The following is a 22,374-nucleotide window of genomic DNA, read 5'->3' as shown; positions in this document are numbered from 1 at the left end:
TGGGGACGGTCCATCACAGAGCGCCCCACGGGTGCCCCACTGCGTACTCCTGTTGGGAACCCGCTAGCCAACGTTCCATCCTTTCCCCATTGGCTCATTTGTTTCACCACAAAGCTCACACAAGATGGTGGTTCGCAGACTCGCATGCGGATGGAATTTGCTGGAACACACGACCCGGGTTCCACCTGGCAGCTGGGCGCATGAGCGCTTATCAGAGCCAGTAATGCAGTGACGCAGCACAGCAGTAATGCAGGAGAGCAGGGCCTCCTTCCTCCCCCCGTATTGCCTCCACTGCACGCCTTTAAAAGTGTAATGGTAAGGATCGCGACAAGATGCGAACACCTCACAGAGGCTTACGGACACCGAGAGTGAGACTTTTTAATCTTCCAGAATGCAGACTTTTCGCTAGATGTGTTAAACATGTTACATTTGTGTTACTTATTTGCTCATGCAATCTTTTGCCAATACTCCAGAGGATTAATTGCAACTATCATAATTTTTCTCTTTTTCTTTTTTGTTTCTCTTCACGGTTCTTCTCTGTCCGATAACCAACTAAATTATTTGCTTAATTTCTCGTCTTTGATCCCCACCAAAAAAAAAGAGAACAAAAACTCAAAACTCGGCAAAACAGTGCGGGAAAGACGCTGTTTAAAATTCAAAAAGTATTGGAAGGTGTTTTTCTTTTTTTGCCAGCTCGCCAGCCTTTTCTGGCGTTATTCCTTTGGAAATGGAGACTCCGGATGCTCACATTTCCGAGCTCTGGAGAGACGGTCAGGCATTCCAGCTGAACCGGTCGGACCGCAGTGACTGCAGATGCAAACAGTTGCAACACTGCTATGTCCCGCAAAGTCCCTTTTTAAATACCTTAAAAGTATTATTCGTCAGATTAAAAGTGTTAAGAGTCAGATCCGGTTGCATTTACGGTGCATCCGAGGTCCATAGTATGTGATATACACTGATTTAGAGGCAGTAGGAAATTATCGGGTGTATGGACAGCTACAATAAGCAGATACCATACAGGTACAGTTCCTGTACTGTGCTGTAAAAATCACGATATGCCAAAATCAAGTTGCACTTGCTCGTTCTGGCCCCAAACGCAAATGCAGGTTTACGCAAGGCTGCGCGTGTGTATGCGTGCGTTTTAAAGATGGATTGAACCAGAATTTGCCAGGCTGTGTTGGAATTATTGTGAATCAATAATTAACCATATTTACTATACTCATTTTCACGTTTGCAGTATGCCCTATAATAGCACTTCAGATTGTATTCCATATTTCAAGTACTGATTTTGATCATTTGGAGGAGATATTTGTTACCCGTGAGATACGACGTTACCTACGGCGAATGGAAGGTTCCCAGTAAGAAGAGATGAGTTTAATTCTTTAAAAGAAAAACAATCCAGACTTTGTGGAAAAGTTAGTCCATCATCCGCATCCGCATACTTGTGAATCAGAGGATTATGCCAATGATGCTGTGATTGTGACCTACGGCTGGAGGCAGCGGCCCTCCACAGTGTAAATAGTGGTGGAGGGAGTGGGCATTTTGCCTGCTCCCTCGCTGTGGTTTGAAGTTCAGTGAGGTTTTACCGTCATGACTGCAGCCCAGGCAGTGCCTAATCCATCGAAGGGATGATTCTCGGAAAACAGCTTTTTCAGTGTCCCAGATAAGAATGTCGATTCTGTCATATGCTTCTTTTTTTTTTCCTGTTTCACAGAATGAATCAGATTGAAAGTATGTATGAAGCGGCTCTAATTTTAATGAAGCCAGTTCAGTGATGGTGGGTGAGATCGGAGTTGAGTCAGATTTTTTTTTTAATGGTTTGCTAATATAATTTTGATGTCTGTGTTGATTAGTGATAGTGGGCGGTAGCTCGAACAGGGGGCTGGGTCTTTGTTTGTCTTAAGCAGTGCTGAGAATCTGGCCGCATTCATATGCGGGGGAAGAGTAAAGAGTTTGTTTGTTTTGCTGTGTTAGTAAATAGTGGTGAAATCGTTCACCAGATTTGCTTTAGGAACTCAATGGGGCAGCACTCTCCACCATTTCCTCGTATCTGTGTTCGCATTCATTCGGGGAGAGTTATTCGTCTTACAGAAGCTTCTATTTATGATTGCTGCTGTTTAACATGTGGTTGGAATATGTGTTAAAGGAGACGTTTCGCTGTGGGTCGTGCTGACCTTTCCTGTCGAGTCACCTCAGGTTGTTCAAATTGTTCTCTGTTGCGCTTACATCTTGTTGATAATATCCTCATTTCAGATCTACCTTGCCTTGCTTTTTCCTTTGTGTATGGACGCCATGTATGAATTATGTTACCTTTTTTTATTTCTTCAGTTCTGTTTCTGTCTTCTTGGATGCCGAGTAAGAGATGGTTTCCCTTACTTTTGCCATTTCCCAGAGTAACATGGAAGGTATTTCTGGAGAATCATTCATTTCCAAGAAGGATGCCCGACTTTTCCGAACGCTGTGTTGGAGTCATTGTCGCTGCGTAGAACTGTTGCGGAGTTCCACCTGGTTGTGCTTTGTATTTAGCGTTTATTATTGAGGTAAAGGCTGACTGGAGAGCAGCATGAGATGCTAACAGGGTGAACTGTGGTATTGGAAACATCAGGTATAATGGAGTTACTTGTTAAAAAATAATCAATGGTTGAGAATAATTGGTGGGCCGTGGAGAAGTATGTGTGGTCCCTCGTTGAAGGGGGGGCTGCCACTTCCAAATATCGCCTGGTTCTGTTCTTTGACTGCCTCAGTGGAGTGCCTTTCCTGTGAACGACTTTTTGATCTGTCTAGTGTCAGATCAATAACGGTGCTCCAGTAATATTAAGCTGAAGTTGAATAATCTGTGAAGTTGAATTGTTGTTACTTAGACCGCGGATACTGGCACTGATAACATTGTTGGTATAACTGAAAGATCTGTGATGATGTAACAAGCGTCTCTCGCTTGTGGAGTATAAACTGAGCTGAGTTACAGCTCTAGAATAAATTAAGAGACCACTCCATATTTTTTTTTTTAAGAATCTGCATTGTTAAACCCTGGTTTAATCCATCCTGGTTCTGCTGGCAGAAGGCTACACTGAGCAGCAGGTTGGTTCCAGGCTCAGAAATTCTAAGACAGCAGTACACAAGAACAAGGTGAAGCGGGAGGCAATGGGAACGGCCAGAAACCAAGTAGAGGGCAGAGGCGACTTTCTAATGCCAGAGATGACTGTCAACTTATCTGCCAGTGCCTCAGAAATCAGAGGATGACCTCGAGTGACCTTCAAAAAGAATGGGAAACGTTAAGTCGTGTGAAGTGCAGAGCTTGGGCATTTCGTAACAGGTTCACAGAAGGAAGACTGAAGAGCCATAAAGCAGGGAAGAAGCCCTTCATCTATGAGAAGCAGGCTGGAGTTTATAAGAAAATGTATATTTTTTACAGAAGCATACCTATTGATTAAGAAATGAGTGAAACTAAAAATAATCTTAATTTTTTCCAAAGCTGTATTTGATGTATATTGTAGGTTTTAATTATGCTAGAGAGTTTGGCCTCTGTTCAGTCAACATATACCAGCATTGCCTGGAACATTCCAGCTTGCGGGGTGTAAGCAGAAAGACACACCGATATGTAGCCTATCGATCGATATTTACTATTAGTATGTTTAATGAACACGTATTTGTGAGACATTTGCAGTTTAAATTATACCTGTGCTCTGGTTTCATTCTTAATCAGTATTAATGCATAATTTATGTTATTTCCTTTACATATTTTTTCTTTTTTTACCAATCTGTGTACCACAATTACGCTGTAAAATGAGCGTGTTTCAGCACAGATTAGCCTTTAGTGAGGTTGATATGTTAAGTGTCAGCGGATGAATGACATTGCACTGGCGTGGTGATGGATTTCAGTGGCCTGACACTGGAGTAGGAATATGAATTGTATTTACGCTGTGTGTTTGTAGGGGGGGGTGCGTCGTGAAGGGTTAGGGAGTCCGTGCAGCGCCTCCTGGTGGCAGTGAGGTCGTCACGTTTCACCAGAGCGTCTAGTTGCTGGTCTCTTCTGGGTCGGCATCAGGCCGCCGTGCCTCGTCTTCATGCCGCCAATTAGTCACACTCCCCCCCTGTTAATTAGCCGAATTTATGTGGAGCAGCCACTTGAGTGACTGGGAAGCACAACTCAGACGCCAGGGGCAGATCCTGTGATCCATGAGCTGCTTCCGTGTTTGGGGGTGGCGGGGGGTTATGCCTTCGACTCGCATGAGGCGGCTTCATCCATGCAGCAGGATGCCCCGACCGCTTCATCGAGACCTGCTCTGATTCCTCTCCGTGCCGCCCACCAATCCCCCCCCCCCTCCCTCCGGGTGTCACTCTCCTAGCGAAGGGGGTTGGTGGGTTTCTTGCTGTTGCTAGGATACCGGGGCCAGGTTAGGGCGTTTCCCATGGAGTCAGGCACCATGCTGCATGCTAGACACCACATAAATATCTCAGCTTGCTGGGTTCCTTCACGAATAGGCCCTTCTGCCTGTCGATTGGCGGCATTTCCGTTCCAGAAATACTGATAAATAAATAAAAAGTCTTGGCGAATTGCTGACTGTCAGATTCCAGGTTGGGAGTTTTGCCCGGTGTGTGGTGAGAGCTGGGGTCACTGATTGAGGGATATTCAGAAACACCAGCCCACCGACACATTCTTCCCCATATGCACCCAGATCAGTAACCCACTCTTAAGTTGGTGCAGGTTTCATACTGGGGTTCGGCTCATTGGATGCCATGTTTGCGTTGCTGTCCATCCCTCTCTCCAGGGATCAGATCAGTGCTTCCCTGCACAGAACACCTCAGGTCTAAGCATGATGGTGTTTCAGCATTTGTTCCATCGGGTCTCAGATGTCAAAAATGGCCTTGCACAGCACCAGCTAACACTGCCCTGCCACTGCGTAGGAAGTGCCACTCTGTGCCAGAGATGCTGCAGTGTGGAGCACATGCCACTCTATACTGGACACACGCTGATCTGTGGAGGACAGACCACCCTGTGCCGGACATGCCACTCTATGCAGATCTCTGCTGATCATGCCAATCTGTGCAGGTCACACTGATCTGTGCAGCTCTGCTGATCATGCCAATCTGTGCAGGTCACACTGATCTGTGCAGCTCTATGCTGGGCACGCTTCTCTGTGCTGGACACACCTCTCTGTGTTGTGCACCCCTGCACTCTGTACCAGCTCTCAGCCAGACAAACTGCTCTGTGTTTTTCACACCACTCTGTACAGAGCACATCAGTATGTGCAGCTCTGTACTGGGCAGTCCAATCTGTGCAGGACACATTGCTCTGTGCTACATATGCCATAATATGTAACTCCGTACTGGACATACTGCTCTGTGCAGGACCGTGATGGACATACCTATCTGTGCAGGACACGGTACTTTGTGCTATACATGCCACTCTGTGTAACTCTGCGTGGGACATGCAGCTCTATGCTGGACACGCTGCTCTGTCCAGGACACACCGGTCTGTGCTGCTCTGTGAAGGACACACCGGTCTGTGAAGGACACACTGCTCTGTCCAGGACACACCGGTCTGTGCCACTCTGTGAAGGACACACCGGTCTGTGAAGGACACACCGCTCTGTCCAGGACACACCGGTCTGTGCCGGTCTATGAAGGACACACTGCTCTGTCCAGGACAGACTGGTCTGTGCTGCTCTGTGAAGGACACACCGGTCTGTGAAGGACACACTGCTCTGTGTACGATATTCCGCACTGTGCTGGACACCGCTTTGTTCAGCTCATGCTGCTCAGTTGGCATTCTCTAGAACTCCCCTTTCCTTAAGTCAGCACATGACCCCTGACCGTATGTATGGCCCATTGCTGGTCCCTCGACGACTGCTGACCTCCACTAATGTATATAACATCCCTTCCATAGGAGTGAGACCCACAGAACCATTCAGATGCCGTCGTTTGTGTCCTCCACTCTGCGGTCATGCTGTGCTTTCTGCTCTGCTTTCCAGAAATATTCCCTATAACAAATAAACTTTAGACTGAGAACAACCCCCCTCTTGCTTCACACAGATCCCCATGCCGGGCTTTTTTTGGGGCAGGTGGGGTCACATTGGGAGGTGGGTCACGGCACCACTGACCACATGGGTCCTGGTTCCTGGCCCCTCTATCATCATGTGCTCCCCTGGCCTCTGCCACCCAGGTTACTTTCAGTGCTTTGGACTAATGTCCTGGCTGGAGTTGAGTCCGGAACTTTCCACGCCATGTAAAGAAGTAATACTAGTGATCTGAGAAGCAGAGAAGGTAAAGGAAGAAAGAGAGAAAGAGAAAGAGGAAGGGAGGGGTGCGGCATTAATCAAGATGAAAACAACTCCTAACTCAGGCTGTTATTTGCGCAAAAACGTTCAGCACACCTGTCATGCACCTGGCCCTTGCCTTCCCTGCCGCACCCTGGCTCAGAACATCTGGCAGGTGGTGGCGGACCGCCAGCGGAGGACCGCCTATTTCCAGATGTGGCCTCGGCAGTGAAGCCCATCTGATCTGTGCATAGTGAGAGGTCAGCGTGCCTGCATGCATCCGTAAGGCGCCGTAGCTCCCCTCATGCTTCTGCCTCCTTGAGCTGAAATCGACCACTTCAGTCACACACACCTAATGGACCCTCCGTCGGGCTGAAACATGCCAATTACACAGGAAGTCAATAACAAAAAGCATGGCTCCTACTCAAATGGCCGGTGTTTGGCTGGATAATAATTGTGTGGTACGCTGCAGTTAGTGGCGGGGGAGGGGCGCCTGTTGGTCCCTCAGGGGCATTTCCCCTCATCTGCTGGGATGGATACGGGATCGAGGTACTAAGTCTCTTAGGGAGTAAATCACAGGACATCTGCTGCCCGGATTGGGCTTAGAGAAATAAAATATGTTCACAGTGAAATCACAGGCATCCTCTTCTGCAATCACGAAGAGGCCTGAAAGGGATGGACCGGAACCCAACTGGGCCAAGGATCAGAGACACCTCGCTGACCTTACTGTGCTTTAAAGTGTGCTGAACGGTGTGGATGGGAGTGTATGTGGCGTGTCTCTGTTTCAGAGAGTCACTGTGATGCATCAGGGTAAACTCACAGGCACCCGTCAACCTGGGCATGACCCAAACACACACACACACACACACACATACATACACACTGAACCGGGCATGACCCAAACACACACACTGACCTGGACATGACCCGAACACACACACACACACAAACACACACACACACTGATCTGGGCATGACCCAAACACACACAAACACACACACACACTGACCTGGGTATGACCCAAACACACACACTCACACACACACACACACACACACAATGTCCTGGGCATGACCTGCTCAGACACACTAACCCCAGTGTGACTCACACGTTCACAGTTCTCATTTTTATGAATCCCAGCCCCATCCCACATAACTTTCACTCATAGGGTTAGTATTTCCGAGAAGCAGCTGGACTTGTAAACGTTATTTGTTTTGTGGAGCCGTCCCAGCAGTGTGTGTTTTATTACTGTCATTCTGAGGACGTTTCATCACACACGTAAGCAAACCCCTAATTTCACACAGCCTACCTTGTGAACCCTCCCCCTTCACCATGTACACAGACACAAACACACACACTCTGGCATTCTGCCTTGCGCCAAGATGTTGAGCTCTTCAGTTTTCCACTGCGACCATGAAGCGCAGTTCGTGTGATGTCACCTTTTAATGACTTTGTCCCCCTGTCTGATATCTGCGCCCTTGTGCGGTTCATCTGCCCCCTCCACCCACTCACACCTGCATGGTCAGCGTGTGCTGACTCCTCCCTTAGCCAGGCACCCCTGGGAGAGCACTGTGCCCCCCCCCCCCCTCCCCCCCAAGGCAGAAACAGATATGTAGCTACTTCCTTCTGGCCCCGCCCCATGTTATTTTTTAATTATTATTGACAGAGATGGGGCCACGGCTGCATTTTGCCACATTGCATTAAAACACACCGGCCACTTCCAGTCAAGGACGTTTCCGGATGCTGCCCCCCCATGATGCTCTGCTGGCGTCAGAGTCCTCCAGCGTCTGCATTTAAACATGAAACAGCAGGGATCCGGAGCCCCGCCACGTCACTGCATAATGCGCAGTTTTAGCCACCAGCTTATACTGTTACTGAATTATGTTTAATTAATACAAGTGGTATAAATATCCCTGTTCAGGGGCAGTAGGGACTTAACGTCATAATGGCTAGGTCAGGATCGCGTAAGGTGAGCACCGGCTCCCTGTAGCAGAGAGAAGGCTTTAGCGATTCCCTGCCCCCTCCCAGTCCCGTCTGAACTCGAAGTCCTGCTTCTCTCTCACCTCTCGGCCTGAGCCTGCAGGTTGGCGGCGGGGATAGGAGTTCACAGCCCATCAGAGGTCAGAAATAGCAGGGTGCCAGAGGTCAGGCCGGGAGGTAGGGGGCGTGCGTGCTGGGGTTGCTTCAGAGCGGCTGGCAGCATGCGGCACCCACCGGCCAGCATGCTGTCGTCTGCGGCCGCTGCTGTGAATGCCTGCTGGAGGGGACGGTGGCTTTATGACGGCCGGCTTAGAGAGCGGCTGGGAATAAAGGCACCGGCGCTTATGCTTCCCTCTCAACAGACTGTTTGAAGCGTAGCATAAGGACCAAAAAATTAATCTGATCCTCAAACATTTACGGGAGTTCCTCTTCACATGTACCTACTTATCCTTCACTCCCTGACCAGCTCGTCATTTTACCCTCAACCCTTGTGTGGAGTACTTCAGGTGAGTACCTACCTCAAAGGTACAACAGGGGTTTCTGGGGAGTGTGAGAGGGGCAGATTTAAAGGAGGGGGGCTGGTGGCCCCCTGCTTCACCCCTCATTCCCTCACTCGTTTTGAACATTTTAATGTGTGAATAAAAGTAGGTGTGTGTCTTCCATACCACTTAACCAGCAGGGGGCAGCAGTGATCCCTGGTGCCTATCCTGGGAATTGCCCCAGACTGGACGCCATTCCAGCGCCGATCAGCACACCAGGTCCATTTTTTACCCAGAATCCCCTAGTCCCGAGCCACCAAGTCTGGGATGTGGTAATTATGCATCTTCTAAGCAGACAGATGGAATTGGGGAGCGTGGCACTTGTGTGTCGGGTGGCCGTGTGTGCGCAGCGGAGCAACAGAATCGCATGACAGGGCGTGTTAGCGGCTGCTCTCATGCTGACATGTTTATTTACGCCCTCCCAGAGCTCCCGCCTGGTGTCATGGCTGCAGAGGTGACAGACATCCTGCAGGGGTCACCTGACCGAAGACGCAGGGCATGCTGGGAACAGATCGGGGCTTGAGGGGGGGGGCGGAGGGTGGTCATGTAAACAACAAAAAAAATACACAGGGCGGCAACCGGTGGGGCAATAACCCTACGCCATCAAAATCAGACCAGGAAGCAGACAAGCAGAGTCACTGGCAGACTCAGATACAGTCCTGATGATGCAAGTATTGTGGGGGGGGGGGAGGGGGTGCGGGGGCACTGCATGTTTGAGTGCGCATCTCGAAATCGGAGGGGGGGGGCTCCTACACTGTGACAAGGTGACCGTTGGCTGGACAGGTACTTGCAGCAGGGCAGTGGGGCTGACTCACTGTACACCTATGGGGGGCCCGTTGATGCATGTGAGGAAGGCTGCATCGCTCTCGCTCTCTATCTCCACTTCTGGTGCGCTGACTCCCTCTTCAGAAGGTTCCAGTGCCGCATAGCTCCACGTACGGACCTGGGTCATGTCGCTTTATTTTTGTTGCTCTTTGGTTGGACATGGGAATGAATCCGCTGAGCTGCTGGCCAGACATCCCCTAGAGAGAAGGCACTGCGGGGGGGTGATGCGGCTGGTGCTTGAGGTGTCTGTCTGAGGTGCCCACGGAAGGCCCCCGTTTGACTCTGAAATATTGTACAGTCAGTGAGAAGTGGCAGAACTGCCCTACACTGTGTTTTGGAGCTGGGGCCGGCACCCAGGCTGGCTGCCTCCTCTCCCCATGTCACACACACCAGCACATACTCCTGTCCCTATCCTGCAGGGCATGTCCTCTTATCTTAACACAGGTTATTAACCCTAACCTCAAACGAACAGAACAGAAATAGGTCGGAGCTGAAGCGTGTTTGATAAGGGTGTGAAAAAGGGTGTGTTTTTTCAGGGCATTCCCAGAGTGCTGCTTATGTTTATCTGGGAATATTTTCTACTTTATATTACCGAAATGTAAACAGAGGCGCGCCCATGCATGCATGCATAAGTGGCACGTGTGGGGATGCACGGGCAGACACGGGAGCTCAGGCACGCCTGGCCGGCAGCGTGGATCATGCGGCGCGCGAGCCCGGCGGTGAGCGCAATTACAGCCGGCGGCTAATGACTCAGAGGAGGGTGTTTGGGTGGCATCCTGGCATACTGTATGCGAGCTCGCCGTCATTGTCAGAGCTCAGACGAGGCTTCGCTGAGACGGCGACGGGGCGGGATTCACCTTTCGTGGAGCACCCGGCCCCCTAACTGCAGGTTAAAAGCAGTAGTGACTCCTCAGGCACGCTGAAGCGCCTAACATGGTCACCTCTCTTCTCCAGGCTGGCATGATTCGAACGGAGCAGGAGGAGTTCTTCATCGAGCCCCTGGAGCGGGGCGATCGCTCGGAGGAAGAGGTGGGCCGAACGCACGTCGTCTACCGCTCGGCGGCCGTGAAGACGCCTCCGGCCAATCACACGGCCGATTTCTACGCCCAAGGTCAGTCTCTTCTCTACTCGTTTACTTTGTGCATTTTTTTTTTCTTCCTTTGCGGACTTTTGCTTAAACCATATGCAATATTAAATAGGTAACTTTAAAGTTTAACTTTCATTTCCTTCAGAAATATTAAATGATGCATATTTGGTAATTGCAGCATTTGTTTTTAAATTCTTGTGCAATGGTATCGTTTCGCATGTGTTTGCCTGGTGAGGCTGAAACTGTAATAATTTACCCCTGGGTATGTGTGAAAAAAATTGCATGAAATGGAGACTTTATTTTGGGGAGAGAACTCCAGATGGGGGAGGCAAAATAAAAAGAGGGGAGGGGGTGGGGCAGACACCTACAACCTAAAAGGGCTGTCAGGTTACTGATGGGCCTGGGAATGTTTACTATGGACAAGACACAAGAAGACACAGACTTGGGTAGAATTACACCATGTGCGCCCCCACATGGTGAAACCTCGTAACTGCTGGCCGCGGTCAGGCCTTGGACACCCACGCTGCCTCTCTCTGGTCTTAATGCTGCCTGTTTGAGGGGAGTAACTGGCAGACGGCATTGACCGCGGGCCGCTGTCTACTCGGGCCGCCCCCCCCCCCCCCCCCCTCTGCCCCTGTCGGCTCCAGCTGTCCATGCTAATACTGAGATTATACTTTATGGTGCCATCGTCCAGTCGTTCCAGCTGCTGCGAGCCGCTGGCTGCTTTGGGATTGGGATTGGGATTGGGATTGGGATTGAGATTGGTAACTTTCCTGTGCCTCACTCTGGGTGCATTGGGAGCATTTTATTGGTTTTGTGCTGCTTTTTCCGTTTGTCTGTTGTTACTGCACATAGTGACTGTCTGTCGGTTCCTACTTATCGACTTGTCTTTTGACCCCCTCTTTTGAATCCTAATATATTTATCGTTGGGGTTACGACTGGGGATTGAAAGTCACTGTGTCTGTACTTTTGGTCGTACATCACTTGAGTGTGAGTATCTATGCCTAAATTCTTTGTGGAATCATGAGCTACTTTAGCTGTTCTGGGTACAGTGGCTATGAAGCTGTAATGATTACAGTGTTGGTCTGGGCGGGGGGTATGTGGGGCAGGTTGCGTCTGATGGAAGACATAAGTGGGGCCCTAATTTACACAGAGGGGCCAACCTTATCATTAGCCAATGATAGGTTTTGAATCGATGATTAAAGGGGGCACTCCTGGGCCAATCGTCTTTCAGCTGGCGATGGTGACCCTTGTCAAGTGAGAAGGCATGAATGCTCTTTGGGAGGATTACTGATCAGGGTGAGGTTACAGCCCACTCTCTCCAGGACAGGAGATTCAGCTCACACCCTTCCCACTTAGATCTGGAGTAGTCCTGGTCTTTTTCAGAGTGGCGTGATGTATACACATCAGCTGTAGCCAGCTGAATCATCTCTGGGAAACCTAGCGATGCCTTCAGTTTGTGAAACCCCATGTTCAAAGATTGCAGGTATTTCCCAACCCCCCCCCCCCCCCCCCCCCCCAGATATCACCGCCTGCTGCCTGCAGTGACCCTCCCCTCGCTCCTGATGTCGGGGACTGCCTTTCTCTGCCTCCTGTCGCTGGGCTCGTCTCTTATCAGCAGGTCTTTTAAGGCCCGTGTCTCGTGTTCGCGCATTCCACCGGAAAGTGCCCCTTCTCACGTTTCCACCCGCCTTTGTCATGTCAGCCTTTGCCTTCTCTGTTTGTATTTCCCTGGGAGATAATGTTCTTCAAAGCAGGAGAGGAGGGAAGATTCCATGACCGGGTGGGTGGTGAGGATCTCCTCCCCCGCATAGTCCTTCACGTCGCTCCCCTTGTCTTGGGCATAATGCTGTAGCGGTCTCCACGCCAACCGGTGCCTGGAGTGAAGGCGATTCACCATTACCTGCGTCTCCACCAGGAGGGGCCCAAGGCGAAGGGCAAGCACAGCATCCCACAGAGAGTTGGGGGCGGAGCTAAGCTTGTGCTCTCAGTCGGGAGCTTCCTGTGTGCGGGGCACGCCCGCTAACATCGTATTTCATGTTGTGTGTAATGGACTATCGAGTTGCAGAGGAGACGGCCACTGCTCTCCACGTAACTTAATTGGAGGAAATGGAGAACCTGGCGCCTTAATTATTTAAAGGGCTTCTCCGCTCTTGAGGCTCATCCCTTAGTAGGTATCCTGTGCCTCACCTTCAGTGTGATTTGGCTTGGGGTTCTAGGGAGGCACTGCGGGTGCCAGGGCTCCGGTTTGGGCAGTGGACAGCGAGCAATGCTCCTTTTAGGCTTGTGGGTCCTGCAGCGGGTCGTGCCAGATGGCGCGGTATCAACTTACCCTCCCCTGACAGTCATGAAGGGAGCCTGTCGAGCTTCGAACGAGGCCACATTTGCACTGCGGCGAGTGATTTATATCGCGTGTCAGTTGTCTTCGCGAAAGCGGACGAGGCAGGTAGGCTGATCATGACAGGCCGTGGTAACACACACAGGTAGCAGTGTGGCCGTGAAAATTGCCTGATGGTACCTGTGGGTCCTCTCGAGGATGGATAATAAACTCTCAGCCATCGAACCTGGCACAGAAATGGGAATATCAGTCGTCACACATTTCAGGAGCTGTAGAGCATGAAGGGGTACCATCCATCCATGTGTTTTTACAAATGAGGTGAATCTAGTCTGAGGGTGCGCGGTAGGGGAGCACCCTTGACGGGATGCTATTTTGGGCAAGCAGGACGTTCCTCTGTATATATATCACCATTGACCAGACTCGGCCATAACTTTTGGCGTTCAGAGGCTAATCGCAGGCTCTCTGATTCTTGTCACTCTCCAAGACCGTCCTCCACGGGGCCACAACATAACCAGCAAGAGCCGGGCACTCGATGGCCACGCAGACGGACATGGGCGCGGCGGGAGGTGGGGGGGGTATTGCTGCAATGGCACGACCGGCTGCTTAATGAGGCGGGCCAAGGGGCGCCAGTGAGGACGGACAAGTGCATGTTTGCACTCGGATAATAAGGACAGATGGATCTATTCTGAGGCGTCTACTCCACAACATCTAATAATAAAGGAACAACAAGAGGATATGGGGAACGTGTCAGGGTTTCCATAGAAACTAACGCCGTTGATCTCGGGAAGGAGTCAGATTCAAGCAGAGTTAGGCAGGTCTGCAGACAGACTGAGCGACGCCGGAGCGCAGGGCGCACCTCCCGTGTGTGTGCTCCTCTTTGCCCCCCACCAACACACCCACCTTCACTCGAGACACACAGCTACACCTGCGCGCGCACACACATCATTGCACTGTGCCGCGGTCTATTGAAGCTGCCTATTAGCTAATGAAAAGCAGGGACCGGATCGATGTCGCGGTCTGGGACGCCCGCCACAGGCAGAGGCACAATTACCCAAGTGCCCCGTTTGCCGGGCTTTCCCATGTCCTACCTGCTGTTTCCCTAGAGCGCGCTCTGCAAGCAGTACAGGGGTTTATCAGAGCTGCTGTTCTGCCTGTCGATACTTGGTCACCTGTTTTTCATCTCATCCCTCATCCTTCTCTCCTCCTAAGATCCTCGACGCCGAGCCGTCAGGGTTATTGAGATAAACGGCCGAGAGCGTGCATGTCCGGGACGAGGGACAGCACGATACGGAGATGATGGAAGGGACTGGATACTCTATTATGTCACTTTCTTTGCTATCGTTATCTTTGTGGTTGGGAGTCATCTTACGGCACCTTTGTGTTAGAGCGAGTGACTGACAGAGAGGGGGAGCGCGTCTTTGTGGGTGTGTGTACACGACACGTAGGCGGGACTGGAAGACGGATCACTGAGCGCCTCTTCTGGCCCTGGTAACGGCAATGAAACGCTGCAGGACCCTCGTCTCCAGCAGGGGGAGTCGGTTTGCGATGAATCAGGTTTGACAGAGCGGGTCGAAATGCTGCGGTTTGTGAGCTGAGCCCCGGGAATGTTGAGGGCCCACAGTGAAGTAACCGTGTTCGGCTAATGGGGAGAGTGACAACACGGCCCTCCTGGCAGGGGCAGTTTTGTATCGGCTAATGTGACGTCCTGGAAGAGGCTGTTAATTCCAGCTCAATTCTAGGATGAGAACCGCAGTGTAGGGCTGGTTCGAATCGGAGGTTTGTCCCGAACATGAGCACTGCCCTGCTTCTTGCGGGATACCCATGGGAATTCTACAACAGTAGCTGTTGCCATGACGAATCTAGAGCAAGGTCATGACCCCCGTGGTGCACGCCAGCGCACCGCGGGGGCCCCTTCAGCCAGCCCCAGAGCCGGACCCCATCCGACCGGAGTGCAGTCTGGTCCGGGTCCGCAGAAGAGGGAGCCGGGAGGATGCAGGGATGAGCTGCGCCGCTCTGGTATCTGCGAGCTGATGGCAGAGGAAACATATTGTGGGTTTAAGAAAAGGTTGAGTGGTTGTGGAGAGCGGAGAACAGACTTGAGGATAGGTGTTATTAACATATCCTGCTCAAAGACCGAGGAGACAGACTGGGGGTGGGGGGTTGTTATTGAGCTAGAGACCCAGAGCTCCACGCAGCCAAGCATAAGCACACAAAAACATAATATTCATCCAACAGTCGCCTGCAAGCAGTGTATTCTGTCCGAGCCGCTGTCATGGTTACAGTACAACTTGGTCTCAAATGTCAGCCATACACCGTATGTTCAGAAGGCGGTTGCCCCACAACCCCCCTCCCTGCCACACACATACAGGCGTGGCGCCCCAACCTTCCCCCGCACGGTGCCTTGGGATGGAATGTGACAGGTAGCATCAGGGCCGGGGACGACGGCCGAGCCCTGAGGCATGCTGGGAATGTCGCGGACAAGCAGACACAGCAGTGGGGACATGGGAAGGCAGATGGCGCACTGGGGGGGCGTTTTCCAGATGCCTTCACCTGCGGTGCGGCGGCTCTGCCCACGAGCCTGCGCACTAACAGCAGGGGCACCGTCCGTCAGGCTGGAAGAACAGGAGAGAGGCAGCCACGTCGGACACTTTCGTAGCGCCAATTCATGTGGACAGTTAGCTGCAGCTGTACTTTCATGTACGCACCGTCGACGACGCTGCCAATTTTCCGTTTTTCATTCCCCTGTGCCATTAATTACGCTACCTGTTACGGGGAAAATTCTCGAGGGCCAGCTGGTTACAGTAGCTGCGCCTCAGGGTACCTCTGCAGGACGCTGTCCCTCCCCCCTGGCTTCTTTGGTTTCTCCCAAAATGCTCACCTCGCTAATCCTCGCCCCCACACTGGCTTTCAGAAACCTGCTCTGGTGTTTCTCAGAGAATAATAGTAACCTGAAAGGGACTCTGAAGCGCATGGAAGTGAAGCACACTGGTAATGTTTGGGCTTTTCGGCTCTAATGTTCCCCAGGAGGTCATTAGAGGGTAAACCTTACCTGCAAGTCGCTTCTTATTTGGGTCTTTTGCGTTTATTGTCGGTCCTCGGCGCCAGTTCCCCCACACGGTCTCTCAACCTCCACAGACCTCCTCCAGGACCCTGGCATCCTTTAATGCTGGTGTTGTCAGATGCTTTGTGGAATGTTAATTTTGAGAGATAGTGTTGGAACAAACGTACACAAACAAGGAGAACGCGACACAACAGTGAGGATCCCTGCAGCGGGACCACATCTGTATCCTCTGGCTAGTTGGAACTGTCTGGTCTTCAGGACTAAGATAAACAGAAAAGTTTGAATGAACAGGTGTTTTGCTTTGAAATTAGCAGTTAAAAAAATACATGTAATTTGTTAACTTCTTGCGGTAGTCGTGATGTTTGTCTAGTTTTTGTGGCACTCGGATAGCACGCCTCAAAGTCGCACACCCCACAAATCCTGCAATCATGTCAAGAGAGCATCATACTCTTGTTTTCCATCCCCTTGGAACATTGCAGAATGTTGACATTTCAGCCAAAGATGGGCGTGAGGCCCCAGCTGGCATTCAGGCTTTGCGCAGTCACATGCACGCACTGCCCCGCATCTACAGAAACCTTCCACGAGCCATCTGGCCTCCGAGGCAGTGTGAGTGAGCCTGGGAACATTCTGCAGCCTCCTTTTTTTTCTATTTTGTAGGTATTTTAGCATGTGGGGAAATTAGGAGTGTTGCTGTCTAGCGGAAGGTCCCCGCTACAGTGTCCCCATTGTTTGTATTATACACGAATCTACGTGGCTTGAAGACAGTGATACGGCCAAAGCCACCCAATCAGTTGGGTGCCTCAGCCACTAGTCATCATAGAAACCTGCACTCCAGCTGCCATTTCTAGTACCGGGGACTCAGTTCCAGCATGTCAGTGCCCTGTGTGCGGTAGGGATGAAGTCAGGGTTGAGGGAAGAGGACATTCTTTGCAAAGTGACTGCACACATGGCTTTCATTGGAGGTTCACCCAGAGCCCCAGCATTCCGGCTCGATGCTGTAGATTTTGGCCATTCACATTCGAGTGTTTTGTTTCCCCGGTATGGTTCCACTATCCTGAACCGTAGGGTTTCAGATCATCTGCTGATTTTCTGCTGTGGGTCTCATCCATGCACATGCAAATACACTACAGTCTTGCTGACCCCTAATGGATTTAGTGTGTTGGATGCAGGGCTCAAAGCACCTGCCCTGACCATGCGGTGTGGGCGGTGTCGACGAGCTACTGCGGAGCAGCCAAGGGAGGTGCTGTCAGTCAATCGAGTCTGTTTCCCTGGGGGGGGGCTTTATGCTCTCTTTCTCCATTTCCAAATTACTTTGGAATTTTTGCCAAGACCATGCTGTTTAGTTCAAGCTGTGGTTAAGTAATTCTTGCTGGTGAAAGCATTTACTACTCCTTGTGTTCGAACTTTCCTAACTCTGGATTTATGTGTTTTTTTTTTTTGTGTGCCTGATACGCCCTTGGAATAGCCCAAACCTCATTGTGGCTTCTGCCTACTAGCACTTCAGAAACAGTCACGTTCTACCAAAGAAATAATACAATTAACTATTTTTATTTAATTTTTTTTTTGTTGGCCCTCTGAAGGTCTATTTTTCTTAGCAGCCATTAGTGCTGGTTACTAACTTTTACAACCACAGCAAATGAAGAGGGAGAGAGTGGCTTAGACAAGGCTGGTGAGACATTCCATAGATGGAAGCAGGAGTCAGGCTCGTAAAAATCATAATTCATCCGTGGAGGGGGTGAGGGGACGCGGGAGCAGCTGGTTTCTGCGGTGCCCCCCCCCCCGCAGGTCTCCGTAGCTTCCTCACCTGAGCACACCTGCAGTGGGGATTTCTGCCAGCCTCGGGTGTGAGAGGAGCCGCAGGTCTGGCGGCGCGGGGCCTCCGTCTGTGCTGGAGGTGCCGGGGATTCTTTCCCTTGGTCTGTAGCCTTTAATCGGCCCCCTCGCCCCTGTGCCTGCCGGCTCCCCTGACGGCTCACTTCGCCGCTGCTCCGTACTCGGGCACACACAGGCGTGCCATGGTGCTCCAGGAGGAGACCAGCCTGTCAGACCTCCAGAGATAAGTGCTGCTCCTCTTGGGGGGGGGGGGGGGGGCGGAGGGAGGTGCAGTTGAGGAGCGTTTTTTTCTGGCCTGCAAGGTTGGTCTGGTATCATGAACCCCCCCCCCTCCAGCAGAAACAGTGGCCCTCCTTTCCTGCTGCCTGTTATTAACACATGCAGGACTGGAAATAACAGGGTGCAGGTACACACCACGGGAACACCGGCTTCCGATTACGGTCTCTGCTCCATTTTCCAGCTGTGGCCAGCACATCTGGACGGCCTGGATCACTCCGCCGTGTATAATTACACAGTGCAGCTCGGCCCTTTTTTCTCCTTCTCCGGAGTGCTGCCGATCCCAGACAAACTATGTGCATGGGCCTTCTGGTCCAGGAGTCCCCAAACTCTTTGAACAAGCACCATCTGGTTCCAAGACTCCGGAACACTTTAAACAAGCGCCTTCTGGTTCCACGGGCTCTGCCCAGGAGAGAACAGGAGATGTAAATGTTCATGGAACTTGGAATGCATATGTCGCAGGAGGAATATGCCTCTGAACCATGCGTCAAGTAGCTGACAGAGGGGAGTGAGTGATCAGAAAAAATAAAAGTGTGTTTTCTTAGTGTAAATGGATTACAGAAAGCATGCAAAGGAGTGGCCATCTCTGAGCAGAGTTTTGACGGTGTTGATGATACTATGTCGGGATGTGGATCCAGAGAGTTTGGCCTGTTTGGCAGGACGTAGTGGAGGCACTGGCCCAGTTTAAAAATCCTTCGAGGGACGTTTGCTGTTATGGTCCCGGGCAGAGTGCGTAATGTTTCTCGGTAAATGCGTAGTCAGTATGTAATTTTATGTGTTTTATGTGTTTATGCTCCTGGAAATATCATCTGAGCCAGTTTTTTGTTAATAATTGGAAGCCATGTTTCAGTCTGTTATGTCATTGTTGCTAGGGGATTTGTTAATTGAAAAAGTGGCATTGTTTCTTGTGTGTGTGTGTGTGTGTGTGTGTGTGTGTGTGTGTGTGTGTGTGTGTGTGTGTGTATGTTTAACTCCATGCAGCAGTATGACAAAGCTGTAGCTACAGAATTCCACAACAGCCCTTGGGTACAACACAAAACTGGGAACAACGCAAGAAATCAGATGAGAAGAAGTGATTTATGCAAATTCCACAAGCCACGTAGAAACAACGCAGGCCGGATGCGGTTTGCGTGCAGCTGCGCTCTCCAGGTCCAGGATCAGTAACGTATCTGTTGGTTTGATGTCATGTTGTCATCGTTCTTCTAGCCTAGGAATTTGCAGCTCGCATATTTTTCTCATTTTCGGGAAGTAAAACTTTGTGCCCATGTGTCCTCTCAGGTGTGTTCGCATCCTGTACTTATATCTTGGTGTCTGTTTCTTCATGAGTGTATGATGACAATGTGTTGTTTTGAGCTTGTGCTTGATCAAGAGTGTGTGTGTTAGCTGCACGAACAGTAAATGGTTGGTGTTTAGTGTTTCTAAGGCTTGATGTGGAAGATATGACCCCCCCCACCCCCACCCCATACACACAGATCCATGTCTTCTGATGTCAGTCTCTGAAATTTCCCGCCTTGCACTTCATCCAGCCCTCAAATCGTGCCCCCCCCCCCCCCCTTTCTGTTTCTGGCACCATCCTGTTGATCTCGCATGTCCTGAAGCATTAGCCCGATCCGTCAGGATTTGCAGAAGACCGAAAACAGAAGGTGGTAACCGATTCGGGGCGATTCTAACCTTGGTGGGATGAACTGATTTCTGAATGACGGAGGAGGCTTAGGACATTAATCCTACCTGACAAATGGCTCACCTTCAATCGTCCTCAGTGGAAAAGGCCTCGTCGGCCTGTAACTCTTGTAATGTGATGGGGGACGAAAGGATAAGCTGTTTTTGTTGACTTTTTGTTGACACTGACTCTTCAAGAATCGAAAAAGAAGCAGTAAAAACTGAAAGTTGTATGGCTGCATGTGTATTTCAGCTGCATCGGCATTTCAGCTGCATGTGTATTTCAGCTGCATTGGCATTTCAGCTGCATGTGTATTTCAGCTGCATGTGTATTTCAGCTGCATCGGCATTTCAGCTGCATGTGTATTTCAGCTGCATCGGCATTTCAGCTGCATGTGTATTTCAGCTGCATCGGCATTTCAGCTGCATGTGTATTTCAGCTGCATTTGGCATTTCAGCTGCATGTGTATTTCAGCTGCATCGGCATTTCAGCTGCATTGGCATTTCAGCTGCATGTGTATTTCAGCTGCATTTAGCATTTCGGCTGCATGTGTAGTTCAGCTGCATCGGCATTTCAGCTGCATGTGTATTTCAGCTGCATTGGTATTTCAGCTGCATGTGTATTTCAGCCTGTTAGGTCGTTCCAAGCATTGCCTAAATGAACTGGCAAATGATTTGTGCCTATCATATGTACTGCCTCAAAGGATACCATTTTTTTTTATGTCAATATATTTTTGGCTTTTGTGTGAGGTAAATTCATACAACACACCTGCGAAAGGCACTGTGCCTAATTCTTCTTTGACCTTGGCATGCTAGACCCAGTTCCTTGCAGTCATTCAAGGGTAACGGATGTCTCCGCGAATCCCTTTGAGCAAACGACGAGTTCTAGAGCATGGATTTTGACTGAAGACTCATAATGTGCTGTTCTCCCTGGAATTAGTTGCCTTAAACTTTAACATTCTCTATTATCCTTCTCACTGTTGCTGGGTCTCCCGTGGATCGTGTTTGTGAAAACAGATGCAAACAGCCATGGCACATGCATGTCCACCCGGTGATGTTAGGATGACATAACTATGGATTTGAATCAGAATCTTGGTGGGAGCCCCACCTGTCTCTGAGACACTGGTAACAAGCACTTTCTCATCGTTCTCAATCCCGGGGTCCCAACCTCCTGTAGCGACATAACTGTGCCGTAATATTCCCGCAATCAGGCTCTGCGTCGTGGGTCAGACTCAGACAATGACACGCTGGGGGCAGCCATTACTAGCCGAGTCAGAGCCCCCACAAGATCAGCTTTAAGCTTGGAGAGGCATGGATGTCTCAACGCACCAGCAGCACGAGGATGCCTGCTACTGGGTCTCCTGTAGGTGTGCTTGTCACCAGATATCCATGTATTTGTCACATTTGAATGACAGGATGGTGTCCTGGTCACCTGACAGCACTATAGCTGTTCCAGTTAACTCACATCAGTATGGGTATCCCCATTAGCTGAGCTATCTGTGGCCATCCTGATTGACCTTAAAACGCTGTTATTTGAGTCTTTTCCCGGCTCTCGTCCCTGCATTCATAATCAATTAGCCTGGATGGAAGCTGTTGACAGACTGAAAACCGAATTTCAAACAAACGTGTTAGGTGATGACGAACTATAATTCAAAGTGTGTTGAACTAAATTTGTTTGTTGAGAATTGCATTCAATGCTGAAGAGATGTATTAATTGTCCCTGTAAGTGAATAGTGCAATGTTCATTATTTCTTAGTTATAATAAGACCGATTCATCGCTCCATTTAACAGATACAGTGAGAACAAGTGGGCAAATTGCTTAGAAGTAAAATGCTCTTTAACCCTGTTAGTTTTTCCTAAATGTGTTAATAATGTTTTTTTTTTTTTTTTCTTAATTTCCCCATTTTCACCCAGTCTGGAATAGCCAGAATTTGCCCGTGCTAAACCTGGTGGGAGGGGGCTGGAGGCTCGCACACACCTCCCACGACGTACCTGCTGTCTGCCACCCACTACTTTTTCCGCTCCCCGAGCTGCGGTTGTTATCGGGCATCCTGATAGGCTCGGAGCTACATGCCACCCACAGCCCCATGGGCACCTGGCTGGCAGACAGTGTCGCGAGGGACAGGAAGCCGGCCACCTCTGCCCTTGATGGAACGCAGGGTGATTCCCCTCCTCTGGGCCTCCTCCTCATCGCCGACGGCTGAGGTACGGAGGCGGGACCCGCCCCACGTCCTCGCCGTAGGACGTGCCAGCTTCTGACAGGTGTATCACTGGCCAAGCTCAGCAGTGACGTTTTGGTAACTTAATCGGTCCTGGTTCTCAGCAAAGGGGCCACGTTTGGGGCGCCCCACGTCTGGGCCAGCTGTTCGTACCCGCCGTCTGTTCCGTTGACCTTTTCCGCCGAGCAGACTCTGTCTCTGAGACAGACTGTGTCGTACGCATGGCGGCAGCACGTGGGCATTTAATTGAGGATGCAATTGGATGAGGAACACGTGTCAGAAGAATCTGCTCCCTGCCA

At 50.5% G+C, this 22,374-nt stretch overlaps 1 protein-coding gene across 2 annotated transcripts in view; it reads left to right on the top strand.

The window, feature by feature from the left end:
• The window catches only part of LOC125750311 (A disintegrin and metalloproteinase with thrombospondin motifs 2-like), a 110,182-nt gene that overhangs the window by 26,611 nt on the left and 61,197 nt on the right, over positions 1 to 22,374 (top strand). For both annotated transcript variants that reach the window (XM_049027912.1, XM_049027913.1), the window contains exon 3: positions 10,557 to 10,713. In XM_049027912.1, the coding sequence (XP_048883869.1) occupies positions 10,557 to 10,713 (157 nt within the window). The remainder of the gene's footprint in view (positions 1 to 10,556; positions 10,714 to 22,374) is intronic.

The sequence above is a fragment of the Brienomyrus brachyistius genome, chromosome 10, assembly GCF_023856365.1.
Source record: "Brienomyrus brachyistius isolate T26 chromosome 10, BBRACH_0.4, whole genome shotgun sequence".
Classification (NCBI taxonomy): Eukaryota; Metazoa; Chordata; class Actinopteri; order Osteoglossiformes; family Mormyridae; genus Brienomyrus; species Brienomyrus brachyistius.
Note: the sequence above shows the minus strand (reverse complement) of the source record. Positions and strands in the feature narration are given on the sequence as shown.